The sequence below is a fragment of the Cucumis sativus genome, chromosome 1 (genome assembly GCF_000004075.3).
Source record: "Cucumis sativus cultivar 9930 chromosome 1, Cucumber_9930_V3, whole genome shotgun sequence".
NCBI classification, from domain to species: Eukaryota; Viridiplantae; Streptophyta; class Magnoliopsida; order Cucurbitales; family Cucurbitaceae; genus Cucumis; species Cucumis sativus.
In genome coordinates this window covers 8401495-8417455 of record NC_026655.2, presented here as the reverse complement: position 1 = coordinate 8417455, position 15961 = coordinate 8401495, and the positions used below count along the sequence as shown (strand labels likewise).

General features: G+C 34.6%; 3 protein-coding genes across 4 annotated transcripts; all 3 read right to left on the bottom strand.

The window, feature by feature from the left end:
• Window positions 1–219: 219 nt before the first annotated feature.
• On the bottom strand, window positions 220–3654 carry LOC105434464. Its single transcript, XM_011650145.2, has 3 exons — window positions 3426–3654; window positions 1001–1849; window positions 220–895 (listed from the first exon to the last, which is right to left on the bottom strand). The coding sequence occupies exons 1-3, from the start codon at window positions 3652–3654 to the stop codon at window positions 243–245; spliced, it is 1731 nt and encodes a 576-aa protein (XP_011648447.2). The 3' UTR covers window positions 220–242.
• Window positions 3655–5464: 1810 nt separating this feature from the next.
• LOC101215381 (psbP domain-containing protein 6, chloroplastic) lies at window positions 5465–9892 on the bottom strand. 2 transcript variants are annotated; one of them, XR_969259.2, is made up of 3 exons: window positions 9509–9892; window positions 6984–7310; window positions 5465–5920 (listed from the first exon to the last, which is right to left on the bottom strand). XR_969259.2 is itself a non-coding variant. In XM_004147222.3 (3 exons), the coding sequence occupies exons 1-3, from the start codon at window positions 9810–9812 to the stop codon at window positions 5750–5752; spliced, it is 792 nt and encodes a 263-aa protein (XP_004147270.1). In that variant the 5' UTR covers window positions 9813–9891; the 3' UTR covers window positions 5465–5749. The 2 variants fall into 2 exon arrangements, 1 of the variants encoding a protein (XP_004147270.1); XM_004147222.3 differs by having other exon boundaries at window positions 6984–7300; window positions 9509–9891.
• Window positions 9893–11289: 1397 nt separating this feature from the next.
• LOC101222498 lies at window positions 11290–15268 on the bottom strand. Its single transcript, XM_004147252.3, has 3 exons — window positions 14270–15268; window positions 12245–13026; window positions 11290–11828 (listed from the first exon to the last, which is right to left on the bottom strand). Exons 1-3 carry the CDS (start codon window positions 15023–15025, stop codon window positions 11723–11725), a joined length of 1644 nt encoding a protein of 547 aa, XP_004147300.2. The 5' UTR covers window positions 15026–15268; the 3' UTR covers window positions 11290–11722.
• Between the last annotated feature and the right edge of the window lie 693 nt (window positions 15269–15961).

The window sequence follows — 15961 nt, the reverse complement described above, 5'->3', positions numbered from 1 at the left end:
GTCTGTGAGGGGTGCGGCTAAAGAGCTGAAGTTCCTGATGAATTTTCTGTAAAATGAAGCCAGGCCAAGGAAAGCTTGTATTTCTTTAATGGAGGCAGGAATCGGCCATGTGTGGATGGCTTCAATCTTCTTTGGTTCCATGCTTATGCTTCCTTGTTTGATTACAAAACCGATGAATGCAATTTCTCTTTTCATAAACATGCTTTTCTTAGTGTTGATGTATAGTTCTGCCTCTATCAAGCCTAGAACATTTTTCTTAGATGTAGTAAATGCTCCTCGTTGTTTGTGCTGTAAACGAGTATGTCATCAAAGTAGACGACTATGAATTTGTTGAGAAATGGGTGAAGTATCTGGTTCATCAATCTCATGAAGGTGTTGGGTGCATTAGAAAGGCCAAATGGCATGACCATCCATTCAAATAAGCCTTCTTTTGTCTTGAAAGTTGTTTTCCATTCATCGCCAGGTCTTATACGTATTTGGTGGTAGCCACTTTTTAAATCAATCTTCGAAAAAATGCTGGCTTTGCCGAGTTGATCAAGCAGGTCACTAATCCTTGGGATGGAAAATCTATACTTTACCGTGATACGATTGATGGCTCTGCTGTCAACACACATTCTCCAGCTCCCATCTTTCTTTAGTGTGAGAAGGGCTGGTACTGCACAAGGGCTGAGGCTCGGTTTGATGTGCCCTTTCTTTAATAGTTCCTCAATATGGTCATGAAGTGTTTTGTACTCCTGGGGACTCATCCTATAGTGAGCCAAGTTTGGTAATGATGCTCCCGGGATCAAGTCTATGTGGTGTTGTATGTCTCGAAGAGGTGGGAGTCCCTCTGGTTCTTCCTTTATGCGTGGGAACTCATAAAGGAGCTGTTGTAATTCGGGTTCTATGTCTTCGACTTGTCATTCCTTAGTTTTTTCAATAACAACCAGTCCTAGGAGGTCCTGTTCCCTTTCTTTAAGCATATTCTTCCCACTAACGGTGGTGAATAGCTGTTTCTCACCTCTTAATCCTTCCTTATTCTTTCTTGTTATTGGGAGAAGAACTACCTTTCTCCCCATCAATTGTAATTCATACGTATTTTCTCTCCCTTTGTGTAAGGATTGGGTATCATACTGCCAAGGTCTTCCTAATAGGAGATGGCATACGTCCATCTCAATGACGTCACAAACAATTTGGTCTTTGTAGGCGTTTTCAATGGAGAGAGGGACTGTGCAGATTTCGCTAACAGTGGCTTCTCCTTCTTTTCTTACCCAACCTATCTTGTAGGAGGTTGGATGTGCTTCAGCCTTTAGGTTCAAGACTGTTACTAGTTTCTTTGCTACGAAGTTTTTGCTACTGTCGTTGTCTATGATTACATCACATACCCTTCCGTTTATGGTGCATCTTGCCTTGAAAAGACAGTGGCGTTGCTGTTTCTTTTCTTCTTTGGGTGTGATGAGTACCCGTTGGATGACACAAGAGACCCTTTCCCCGTCATCTGCTTCAATCAGTTCAATTTCGTCTTCTGCTCCTTTACTATCTTCACTCATCTGCCTTCCTTCTTCGGCTATTGCTATGGTTTTTCTTTGCGGGCAGTTGTTGGAGAGGTGTTCAGTTTGGCCACATCGGAAGAATTTTCCTAATAAAGGGCGGGAGTAGTTGTTCTGACTACTGGTTTTGAATGCTTGTTCATTCTTTCTTTCAACGACTACTTCTTGATTTTCAACTTCCTTCCCTTTTCCTTTTGTTGAGGTTGAGGGTTGGTCGTTTGTTTTGTCCGCATAATTGTTCATTCTTGTTGAAGTTGTCTTCCATGCTGGTCTTCTCTTTAGGTTTTTGGATCGAACCGCAATCATTTCTTCCACTGTTTCTGCAAAGGATATTGCTTCAGATAAGAAACGGAATGGTTGTAGTTTGACTTTTTCCTTGATGTCAAGTTGGAGACCTCCCACAAATCTTGCAATCTGATGTTGTTCATTTTCGCTCAGGTTCGTTCTTGCACTCAGGCGGTGGAATTCTTCAATGTAATCAGCTACTTAACGGACACCTTGGCGACAGTTTTGTTGGAACGGTATGGCAACCCTAGAGGGGGGTGAATAGGGTTTAAATAAACTTTTTGACAAATAAAAAGTAAAATCAACTAATTAGATACTTTTTAAATTTAAATAAAGAACTTTGTAAACTTTGTTAAATAACAAGATTGATAAAAAATATATGAATGGAAGTATGCAATCAAACTCAACCAATAAGAATATGTAACTAAAATTAAATTAAAAAATAATTAGAAAAGAGTTAGAGAAGAAGACACCGTAATTTTATAGTGGTTCGGTTAAACTCAACCTACATCCACTTTCCCAAGCACCTCTTGGGATTTTGATTGAAAATCTTCTTTGGACTCTTTCCACGGATTTGAGCCGAACCGATTCTTGCTCCTTTTTCGGGTTCAAGAGCAAACCCGATCCTTTCCAAGGGTTAGGATCCAACCGTTACAATATGTTGAAGTTTTTAAATCACGCAAAAGAAAAACTCTCTAAAAGAGTGAGTATACAATTTGAAGCTCACAAATTTAATTCTCACCATATAATAAGAAGCTCTCAAGAATAAGATGAAAAGAATAAAAATTGGAAGCTTTAGAGAGAATAACAATGTTGGCTTTTTGCTTGAGGATTGTAAAGATTTTTATGATCTTGTGTAAATGTGAAGTATTTAAAAAGAGAGGAAAGATAAATTCAAAATCATTTGGGTCATTAGATATAAGTAAAAGAAAAATGAATGGTTGAGATTTAAACTTAATTAGCCGTTAGACACAATACAAATAATAATATAATAATATGTCTTTTCAAAATACTTTGTTTAAAAAGAAATCAATAAAGCAACTTCACCATCTTTTAAAAAAACTAGCCGTTAGACACAAAGAAAAATAATAATATTAAAATCATTTTCTTTTTAAATTCATTTTCTTTATAAAAGCCAATAAAACATAACAAAAAGCCACATTTGTTACTCCTTCATTGCTCCAAGTGGCTTTCTCTAATTGGTTCAAATTGAATGCTTGGTCGCCATGTCACCATCTCGGGTATTTTTCCGTTAACATTCTTTTAGCAATATTTTCTTCATTTGAACTTCGATTTGGGTGATTCAAGAGGCGTTAAAATCATTTTTCCAAGCTCTACGATATGGTCTATTCAAATTAATAAAATTATCAATAAAAAAAATCAGATTTGTTATCATCAAAATATAAATTAATTGAATAATTAAAATAAATAAATTTGAGATTAAGGGCCAAAAAGCCAACAAGTTTTGGTACTGATTGTAGAGTGTTTGTTCATAGTTTGGGGGTAGGAATCTTGCTTTCAGCAACTTCTTCATCTTTTCCCACGAGCGGATCGACTGTTTCCCACATCTTTGTCTGTTAATTTCCAACTGATCCCACCAAGTTGACGCACCGGCTCTTAACTTTAAGGCTACTAGATGGACTTTCTTGCATTCAGGTGTATCCATGTAGTTGAAGAAATTCTCAGTGCTCTTTATCCAGTCTAGGAATGCTTCTATATTTTGTTTGCCATCATACACGGAAAGGTCAATCTTCATCTTATAGTCGTGGTACTCTCCTCTTCTGACTTCATTTCTTTGGTTATTTCTTCCTGCTCGCAAGTCGTCATTGAAGTTCCACATGTTTCCTTGTTCATCCCCACTTGAAGAATCATCTTATTGGATTTCTTGCCATACTTCTTGGTCTTCTTGAAAATCTTCGTCAAACTGTTGTGGTATGGCGTACCCGGGTCTCCTTCTTTGAAAACCTCGTGGGTTGTTCACGTTTCTGAAGTTTCCCCTTGCTCGTCGGCCTCTTGCTTCACCAAAACGTTGGTTGTTTTGGAAGTTGATTTCGTTCCGTGGTGGTAGTTGTGGGTATTCTTCCCTTCGGCTTAACAATTCGACGCTTTCCATCAATCTATCAAATTTGTTATGAAGATCTCCCAAGGATTCCTCAACAGCCAGTAAGCGAACTGTTGTTGTCCTTGGAGAGAGGGCGGTGATTTCCTCCGCTACTTCTTGCGTACGGTTTTCCCCCGCGGCAGGGTTTTTACCTCTCCGGCCAGCCATCCGTCCAAGAATCGGGGCTCCTCTGATACCACTTTGGTGTAATTCAAAGTTGGGATTAAATTCCTCAGATGAATTCTCTGCTTTTTTCCGACTAAGAGATTGTTATATATTGATATTTCAAGGTTAGTTACAAGTGGGTGTCTAACTGTTTTGGTTAGTTATTGATTACAACCGTTCTTTAACTAATTAAGGGTTTTAACTAACTAACTAAATATGGCTTACATCAATTTATTTATGTTTTTTATTTAAATATTCATATATTATGTGGTAAATAATACGTTATGTTTGAAATAATATTGATTGTGTATTAAAGTTGCCCATTAGGCAGTTTTTTAACAAAATATACCTATTATATTAATATAGAAAATTGGAGGAAATCGTGCAACATTAAAATAGGAAACTTCTTTACCGTTTTCTCACTTTTCATATTCAACGAAAAGCTTGCCATTTCGACAGTCAAGGACATATACAACCTATTATATAATGCGATAATATTATAAAACTAGTATAATCATAAATAATATATAAGGGGAATATTAAAAAACTGATAAATTCATAACAGAATAACGTTAAAATAAGGAAAATATTGTTAATATATAATATATATATGCATATGATATACTCAAAATGAACTAATTTTAAATGGGTAAAATAACAAATGACGGTGGATTTTATCGTATCTTCAGGTGATAGAGAATTGTATATGGCGGCAATTTGTTAAGATTTTACAACTTACGGTTATGATAAATTTGAATACAAGTTTATAAAACAATGTAATAAGATATAATAAAAAGTTCAAATGATGGAGAAGAATAGCAAAAAAAAGTTATCAGCGATAGAGAAGATAATGTAATAGCTGCTGGAGAGAGTGAACAATTAGGTTAAGTTATATTTTTAGAAAGAATAATTAAATAGTTTATTACAAAATAAAATAAAATTACAATTATTATAATATATTCTGAATTATAATTAATTTAAAGGATGTTTGAAATTTATTAACATATAAATTTTTCAAATAAATATAAAGAAGTTATGAAATTCATATTAAATACAAATCGTTTTAAATATGGTAATTTTTTAAATAATCTTAAGAATATAATATATATTTAATAATCATATTATATAATTAATAATTAATAAAAAGTTATAATTGTCCGTAAATTATTATCTTTCATATTTAAGAAAATAATTTTCAATGTATGACATTTCTAAAATCTCTTAATACCTTTTGTATAAAAGTTTCAATAATCTAATTAATACAAATTTAAGTGACTTATAGTTTAACGTAAAAAAATTAAATCAAGGTAAGAAAAGGCCCATCTAAAGAAACTTAGCCTCCACCAAAAAGATCAAAGCTTCATTTCCATCCACATATTACCTGTTAGAGTGAATGAAAACTAATTGAATAGATTAATAAACAATAGCTCAAAAATACAATAGCCAGTTCTTTCTTTGCACAATGTCAACTTCAACTCTGACAAATCCATTATGTCATGACGCAATCATCACCCAAAAAAGTAGATAAATCACCCATTAAATAAAGCTATGGTGCAACAGGAATGTTGAAGAACTCAAAGTTTATCATTTAGTAAATGTGAAGATAGAAGCATAAATGAAACATTATAAAAAAGATATAACCTGAGTTTGCATTTTGTGTTGAAAGGAATTAGAGATGAAAAGAATCAAGCATGGTTCTCAAAACTTTCTCAGAAGCCTGCCATTGTTTATCATTAGCACTAGCCACAAATAACACAACGGTGCTCCCTTTTGCCGTTGCCTTAGCCAGATTGTGTGTACCCGTCAAAGCATAAGGAGTTTCCAATGTGTATTTGTAATACTGCATAAACCAGATAAAAACAAGCTTCCTTTATTGAGTATTCATCGTCAAAGTACAGTTAAAAGATGAACTTGATCTAAATTGAAGTACTAAACTCAGAAGAAACTGCTATAAACTCTAGGTTGTATTACAATTGTAGTACTTCTTAGTCTCTGCTTTTGAAAGTTTCATTATCATCCTATGTTATGTTTAATGATGAGTACGAGAAACCCAACTTTGTAAAATTATGGGATAAACACCTTTTTGGCTGCTAGGTTTTAGTTTTTTAGTTTCCATATCGTTTTTAAGTTTCAAAATGTTACATATTTGGTCTTCAATATAGTCCATGCGTTTCAAAACGTTGCAGTTTTACCTGTGAGATTCGAGTTTTAAATTAATTCATAGAAATTAACACTAACAATGAAAGGTGAATAATCAATTTGAACCTTGAAATTTAGGGACCAAATTGAAACAAAACTCAAATCTCAAAGGTAGAAATGTGATCCTTTGAAATAAATGTACTAAATTGAACCTCAAAACCAAAGGACAAAATACATAACATGTTGAATTCTAGGGACTAAATAGAAACTTGACTTTGAACATAGAGACCAAAAAGACACCTTTTGTCAAAATTATTTATGGATGTTACAACGTATCATTTCATTTTAACCCAAGGTAATGAAAAGTAATGTGAAGTGGGGAAAAGAACACAAACTTTTTGGACGGATTTTAAAAACATTATTGTGATCAAAGAGTAGAGAGGAGGCTAGGCTAATCTTATTTCAGAGTGCAATCAATCACATGGGACTTTTGCCATTTCTTTCTAACAGTAATTGGTATTTACATTTGGTAAGTTTTAACAAGGAGAGTTGCAAATATAACGACAAGGCATATAGTATTAACAAATATAACACAATACAGTAGAATTTGTAAATGTACCAAAATTTCGATCTAGTAATCACTAATAGGATAGAGTCTATAGTTAATAGATTTTTTACTGCAGTGCGGGTAAGCAAGTATCATATCAAGAAAGATCATAAGAAAAAGAAAATAATGATGTATAAAAGACACAGGAGGATAATACCGTTTGATCGCCAAGTTTCTCAACTGATGATTCAAGGAGTTCCTCAGGATCGTATGTACTTCCAGTAACAAAAGGGCCAAGAGAAGCGATTACCTTCTCTGGGCTACCTATGTCTTCAATTGTAGCATTAGGCTTATTAGTCAGACGTATTAAAGGGGAAGCCACTATCTGGATTTTGCCTTGTTTGTCATCTTCAAATTTTACCTCCACCCAAGGCTCTGCACACTTAGGTTGACAGTAATTTCCAGATAAAATATTAGCTACACGAGTTTGTTTCCAAGTTGGGGGCAGAATGAACTGGTATGGTTGCACATTTCCTGCAAAGAACTAAATCTCAAGTACCATTAGCATATAAATTATTGAACAACTTGGAAAAAATCGAAAAAGAAGGAACATTCTAAGCAATATTGTGTTCAGTGCATCCGTCCTAGATAGGATTGATTTCATAATTTCAGAAGCAAAAGATGGAGACTATTATGTTAAGGTTAAAAATGTATATAACTGGACGTGATCTCTCACAATAAAAAAATAACTGTCATCTGAACTATTGTGCCATACGTATGGTAAAAATCTAGAAGGTATTAGCATTGGCAGGTTTCCTACACAACGAAACTGAAGATTGGATGGCACAACAGCACGTAATTGTCATATTTAGTTCAGAATCAGCCTGCTATCCAGAATCCAAAGGAAATTTAAAAAGTGAATCGAATGATGTTTGGTACTTTTTTTAATCTTTAATTTCTCACATAAACAAGAGGACATTCAATAAGCCTTCATTTTTTCTCAATAGAAGCAATTGTTTATACTATAAAAAAGCTCCAAGTGTCTTAACATTCATCAAAAACTAATCAGAAGGCATACTCACAGATAGTTTACCAACCAAGTTAAGAGAAGCAGTTATCTAAAACAGCCAACCAAAGAGTATTTGATTCTCACAAGTCATGACCAAAATATTAAAAATCTGTTTGGTTCGTAACTCTGAGTTCGAATCCTTGACGTAAAACAAAGAATCAAGGTAAAATGCACATTTGCTCTCTAAGGTCTAGGGGCTGATGTCTATTTGAAAGTTTTAAAACAAACAATTGTGTCCATATATTCAAAATGATTCTAAATGGTATCTCAGTTAACTTTACCCTAACAAAATAGTGATTAGACATTTACATTGAGATGTCATTTTATTTGATTAGTTGGCAAATTAACTTAAAAATTAAACCTGTAAGTAAAATATAATATATTTAAAATAGTGAAAAACCTCCTTCTTTTCCCATGGTTCATTCTTACTACCCACCTCTCCGCACTTTGAGCCTCAACAACCACTTGTTTTTGACAATCGTTCATTGTCGACTTGCCTCCTGTCACAGACCACGACACCTCTTGAATTGGATGTGGGTCGTGAAGATTTGATTACTAAGTCTGCCATTTTATTGATACTCACTTTCTTCCTCGCCACAACTGCTGAAACTTTTTGTGCGGCTCCGACTACTTCCATTGCAATGGAATAATTTGAATTCAATTCTTTTTCTTTTTTTAAAAAAAATAAAAAAGCACTTCATATAAAATGGTTTTGCCATTTTTCTCCGTAGGAACACATGGTGTCGCTGGAGAAGGGATTTTCATTTTTATTTAGCTCAAAATAAATGCTTTTGAGCTTTTAATGTCATGAAGAATGTGAAAATTTCCCAACATATCGTGTATGGAATTTTAAATTTTTCAAAGAAAATAAAGGTGATCAGCGTACAGAAGCCACCCATGGATAAAAAATTAATAAAATAAAATTCAATTGTTCTGTAGCAGTTTGAATTTGATGGATTTGATGGGTAAAAATTAGGGAATGTGAAGGAAATTGAGAGTGATAAGAAGGTGAGCGACTGACTTTGACTGGTGGCAATTCGACAGCCAAGCAACTACACTCAAAGTTGAAGGTCAAATGGGCAAGAATCGATGGGCGAAGAAGAACAAAAGATTTCAATATATCAAATGAGGTTTACTTTATGAGTTTATTGGCCACGCCATCAAATAAATAAAATGCTAAATCCATCCAAGACACTAAAATATTTCTTTTGAAACCTCAATTACCAAATAGAGAAACTACCAAAATTGCATTTTGTTTTCCAAAAAACAAATAGGGAAACATAATATTCTCAAGAGGTTTTCACTTTCCAAACAATAAAATGCAAACCCCATTTGCTATTTAACCCTTCGAGTGACCAAGCACAAGTCTTGCTAGTTATGGTAAATGGACAACACATCTTGTTGGTATGGGTCGAACCTATTTTGTTTTGGTATTTAGCTCATTATGATTTTGAGCCTAGAATTTCGAGTGGTCATATATAAAAACCCTCTAAACCATGTATATAGCTAACAATCAACCAAGTAAATCTTCGTATCTAGTGCTCTACTAGTTACTTTATATTCTTTTCTTTTTTAATTTGATGATTTCATAACAAGAAGTAACAAGAAACAATTTAGCTACACTCAACCGAATAACGGTAAAGAAAAAAAATAGAGAAAAAAAGTCAGAATACCTGCACGAAGAGCCGGAGTGTCACTTTGGGAAGCTTTGAAGAAGACAAAAGAAGGGTCAGAGGGTGAGGGAGGGAGATAAGAGCCAACTTCGATCTCCTTGGATAGAGAAGGAAGTGGATTTAAGGAATGGAAAAGAGGGAAAGAAAGAGGAAGGAGAGTGAATCGTTTCAAAATCTCCCTCCGGGGCACGAATTGAGAAGCGTTTTGAGAGGAGATGGATGAGGAAATAGGTTTGTTCTTAGGTGTGCGGGAGGTGGAGAATGGGAAAGATGGGGAAATTGTAAAAGCAGAGGCAGAGGCCATATTGGAGAGAGTTGAGAAGGAAGAAGAAATTGAAAAACTGTGAGAATGGTAATGGCGATGATGATGAGAGTTTCCACGTCCACCTTCCCCTTATCCATTTTCAATTTTTCATTGACACCAATTTAGGATTCCCTGGGACCCACCTCACTCTCTTTTTATTTACTCAAATATTTTTCTTACCAATTTTGTCATTTTAAAATAATTTCCCTTTGAAATTTGATCAAAAAATTGTATAATCGTAATCAGATTTTGTGATAGGGATTGTAGTGAAAAATCCTAAAATATTCTTAGTCAATCCAAAATGCAAACGATATCCAATCTACATTTTAACTTTAACCAAGTGTGTATCTAAATAAGCTCAAAATTTGCATTTACAAGATGGGAAAATGGATGAAAGCATTCTTTTCAGTGAGTTAGGTTGTGTTTATCATAGGTTTTATTTTGTCAAATTTTTCATAATGATTTTACCAAGACTTTACGAAAAAAAATACGATAAATCACATCTTTTAAGTATTTTTAACAACTCCCAAGAAATTGTGACTCTTTCTCAAATTTTTAGTAAAGATTTCACCAAGTTTTTTATGAAAAAAGAACAAAGAATCATAACTTTCAAGTATTTTTGACAACTTCCAAGAAGTTATGTCTATTATCAAGACTTTACAAGATAAAAGAAAGAGCAATAACTTCCAAGTGTATTTTACCATGATCGGAGATTAATACTCTCTATCTTTTTTCTTATAAAGATTCTACCAAAGTTTTACGGGATAAAAGACAAACCACCATAACTTCCAAGTATCTTTGACGATTATCAGAATGGGATGACTCTGTCATTTTTTCCATAATTTTTTGACAAAGGAGTAAGAATATGGTTGGTTATTGAAACGTTCGAAGAAAAAAAAACTTAAATTTTTGGTTGAATATTGCAAACTTTCTAGAAAAAGTAGACAACAAAAGATTTATTACATACCTAGCATCTTCTACAACCCTGATAAAGGGAAAAAAAAATGTTTCTCTAAACTTGAGACTCCATAAACAAGAATTGTTCCTCTAAACTTAAGACCCTCACTCAAAACGTAAAACTAAAGTTTGAGGTGAGTAGGGTAAGTTTGGTGAATTAATATGATGATGATTTATTAAGGAACAAAATGGTATTTTTCATGTTGTGGGATCCTCCACTTAAATTTTGAAAATATAGGAAAGATATTAGACCTCCTCGAATGATTGTTTGATTTTAATATCAAAGACAATTGAATTGACTATTTGTTAAGAAAAACTTTCAAACCTCGTCCAATGATGCTTTGATCTTTAACCATTACAAAGTGAGGAGTTGTTAGAAAATAAAAAGTTAAGCTTGTGAACTGCTGCTATATCTTGGCCATGATTTTTCCAAAAGAGGTGTCCTTTTCTTTCTTTTGTTTTTTTAAGCTGTGGATCATGTTCTCTAAAGATGCAAGAGGTTTTGGACAAGTCACATCCATGTACAAACAATCTTGAAATAAGTTTAAGAATAACAAGAGCATCGTTGTTCTGTTCTAATGCATTAAACAACACGAAAGTTCCAAAGTTCTAAGTCATTAAAAACCTATTTTCCTGACCACAAGAAATTTGTGGACCAAAAAAACTGTACATGAGTAACTCTTCATGTCAAACCTAAAAGTGATGAAAAAGAAACTTACTATCTATACTTGTATTCTTCCATCAGTTCCAACCTGACTGAGGTTGTCTTGCAAGATAGAAAATGAGACATTTAAAGTCGACAAAGCTGTGATTTAACTTCAGTATGTCACCAACTAGACAACTGCACAAAATACCCTACTATCTTCGGCTACCTTACAAAAGTTTGCAAAGAAACAGAAGGGGAGAAGAAAGGGCGCAAGTATCCCCCAGATTGTCACCTAAAAAGCTAAAGCTCATCTTCGATGTATGATGTTCCGCTCGTCCCATATCGGACACTTACATGTAGGTTTCTTATTTTTCCAGGGGGCTCCACATGTATAGCAAAACTCATATCCACATCTGCGAACAGAAACCATTAACATTTAAAAAAGGAGAGAGAAAACTCCAATGAACAAAAGAAACTTGCAGCAATATAAAAGCGCAAGATAAAAAACTGTCCTAACCTCAACAAATCAAATGTCAATTATTATTGTTTTATTTGACAAGACAAATCCATATCCAGCAAATTGAGAGTGCAGCTAACCAACTTTGACGGGTGTTTTTCAGTATCCATTTCATTATTAATCTTAGCACTCTTTTATTTCAGATACTGTTCCCTAACTCAACCTCCAAGAATGTAGAAGTTTGTGAATTGCATTAATGTTTATTGGGTGCTGTAGAAATATTGCAGTTAACTGTTGTAATTTTTTTGCTCAATTTGCAGTTCATCCAGGAAAAAATGGAGCAAGTGAGATAGATAAAGCTAAATAGTGCACCTGCAGGTGATGTGATAGCAGCCTTCCGCCAATTCAACCATATTGTTACACACAATGCATTGGCGCCAAAGTTTCCTTGTTGCAAGAGACTTCAGCATTTTCTCATCTGGATGGAGATTGGGATTCAACTTTCTGTGGTCGTAGCAAGTCAGGTTATAATGCCAAGCGACCTTGCAATTTATACAGAAAAACTGATTACATTTCATGCACTTCCTTGCCCCAGTTCGTTCCGCATCAATATAAAAAGCCTCGGTGTATCTTAACAGATCTGTTTTGGACATTAATGCTGAGCACCTGGAATAGGGGCAATAAACTTTCTCCTGAACAGGCACAGAAGCTTCCTTAATTCTTTGGCTCATAATCTCAAACACCTTAGGTTCCAAGAACTTTCCGCAGCTTTCAATATTAAGCTCAGACGTACAACCCTGATGTGGACAGTTTGCCTGCATCCCATTCCCGTTCAGCAACCTTACTTCTACATGCTGTTTCATACAAGAAAAGCAGTATCTGTGCAAACAACCATCAACTGAGAACATCTGATCCACACTAACATCTTCAAAGCAAATTGTGCAAGTTTCTTCCTTCAAGCACTTTCCATTTTCAGCTTGTGCAGGCCAGGTGATTTGAGAAACTATAGCCTCTCTTGCAAGTTTGAAAGCAAACTTGATATCATTACGTGTCACGAGAGATGGGTTACAGTATGTAAATTTTCCCTGAAGAACAACCACCTCATTAACCAATTTTTCCGTGGAGCTTGTTGCTGGAGGCACCCTACCTGTAAGCTGTAACCACAGAGCATGGATTAGGATATCAAATTATAACTTTTTATTATATCCCTTTCTCATATCGGATATGAAAAGTCAGAAAAGAGACAAATATTACTGGGTGCTAGAGTTTGCAATGCACTCAATCCAATTAAATTAAAATGATAATACGATCATTTGATGTCAACAAAGATAAATCACTCGAAGGAAAACCAAAAGATGTTTATTTATTTATATTTTTTTGTCCACAAGGATTTATTGAAAAAGCTGGCAATTCATATATTAATAAATGGGGTATAAACATTAATCTAACATAAGACTTCAAACTACTAGTCTCGTTCATATATTCAGCCAACTGCTAAGGACAGTGGAGATCATGATGCAGCAGATAAAAAGTTCATACCAGCCTTGTTAATATTATTATATGTTCATTAATATTTTTCTTTGGTAAGAAACCAATACCACCCACCTTATTAGTTTATTAGGCACATTTGGAACTTGCAGATTGTACGTTTATTATGGCTTCTAAACAGAGCTCTTTATTTAAGCACTAATCTAAGTACCCCTGAGTTTGTTTTTTAAATTTTTTATATCCGAGAGTATCCTCTTCGCACACTCCACCTACTATTGGTTGTCAAGTTAACTTGAAGGATTATATCAAATCTAAGTAGGTGGCGACAATGGCTTAAGATAGGACAATAACTTTCACTAGCCATATTTTTATGCTCCAAAGGCTCTTCAATTGGGTGTATTTTCAGCATTCACAGTAATATTTGCTTAATGTTCTCAAAGACCATTCCTGTTCACAAAAAAAGCATCTCCTCAGAGAATTGTAAATCAAATAAACTCTCATACCCAAACACTCTTAAATGATTTCCGACAGAGAACCATATTCAAAGAACAATAATCAACACAACTCTAACATAAGAAGCACGAACGCTTTAATTTGGCTTGCATATCTATGTCCTAGCCGTGTCCGACACTCCAACACTTATTAACATCACACGCCTAATGCACAACAAATGTGGAAGATGTGAATAGAACATTTGTTGGCAGACAAAAAAGTCGCATATATGACAATAATAACAATTTTGATTGTGAAATACCTCAAACTAATTTTTGAAGCATATAAATAGATCAGTGCATTTACTTTGAATTTTCTTCTTTTAAAAATGTATATATCCGTGCTTCTTAGACTCTAACCATGGAATAATATATCGACATTAAAAGGAGGGATGAATGAACAGTTGAAGCAACTTACATACTGGTAGAGCATGTAATCAGCACAGAAAAATGTGACAGTTTTCAAGCCTAAAATAAGAGCAACATTGAGACCTTCAACCAGCGCTTCAAGCTCAGCGCATTCGCTGCTGGTTTCTTTACCTTCCACCATAGATTCTATAGGACTCATCTTCTCAAACAACAGATTATCCTTAGGATCACAAACCGCAACCCCAATTCCAGCAACCCTAACCACCATATCTCTAATCCTCTCTTCACTAATCAACCCCTTCGAATACACCCTACAACATTCAGAGTCCACACTCCAGGAAGAAGAAGAAGAAGAAGAAGAAGACGATGAACTTTCACCATACGGCTTCTCATAATTATCCCCATACTCCCTCCACTCATTCTCAGGAACACTCCGAATAAATTCCGCAAACTTCTGATCATGAATCCGACGATCAAGCTCCTCCTTCATTTTCCTCATTTCAGTCTGACATTGCTCCCGGTCCTTGAACTCCATAGCAAACCTCGCAATGTCTTCGAGCATAAGAGTGGTAGCCAAGTCTAAACCGCTAGTGTCTTCAGAATCCAAGACAGGGTCGGGGGTGTTAAGTGAGGAAGATGAGTCGGTGGAGGGTTTAGAAGCAAGAGAGGCATCCATTGCCTCCTGGAGTTGAAGTTGGAAGGCGAAATCGAGATCAGAGAAAAGGGTTTTGGCGGAAAGGATTTCGGAACGCTGTTGGGTGATCAAATCCTGAACGCAGTCGTCGTCGTTCATGGTGTCCGCCATTGCAGTTGATTGTTGGTTGTGTGAGGTTGGGAGAGAAGAAGAGTGGAGTAATGGGGAGTGAAGAAGATAGGGAAACTGAAGGAGTATAGAAGAATCAAAAGGGGTTTTGGAATTTGGAGAATTTGTTGAAAATGATTGTAGAAGGAAGATGGAAAGACGGAGAAATGATCTTCCACATTCCGCTGAATCGTACCTTTTCTTAACCGAGTACGCGCAACCTTTGCGATTGAAAATACAAACTAAACTCTTTTTCTTTTTCCTCAAATAATTATTATTTGACGTGAGAATGAGGCACCACCCAAACACACAAAACCATTCCACTTCTTCCAAACTTTATTTTAAAAATTTTAACCCATGTGTGATGTGTCCTACAAAAACCATGCACAAAATATAAAATAACATCTAATTTGACAAGCGTGACGTAAATTACATGGTCGGTAAGAGATTCTATAACTTAACGAATGACACATGACATTAACCGTAATATTTTATTAATATTTATAATATTCTTTCTCAGATACATCACTTAAGATCTTTGAGTTGCCACATTGTTGTGCATCAAATTTTCAAAGCTTGTGATAAGTAATGATTTGATTTCGTCTTTTCTTTCCAAATCATGAGTGTAGAAGAGCCTTGGTGAAATATGTTTTGTTTTATCTCTTTTGATTTGAACTATACATGCCGTCGTGTTATAGTCGTTATAGGTTAATTATTATTTGAAATAAGTTCATTATTATTTTAAATTCTTATATGTTTTTCTTAAATAATTTAGGATTAAATTATAAAAAATTCCCTCAACTTTGTGTTCCATTTTAAAAAAGTATTATGAAACTTTAAAAATACCTTTAAACATTAAACTTTGAAAAAGACTAAAAAAGTATTCTTATCCTTGGTCTTAAATAAAATATTTTGTTTAAAAATATGTTGAAATATTGA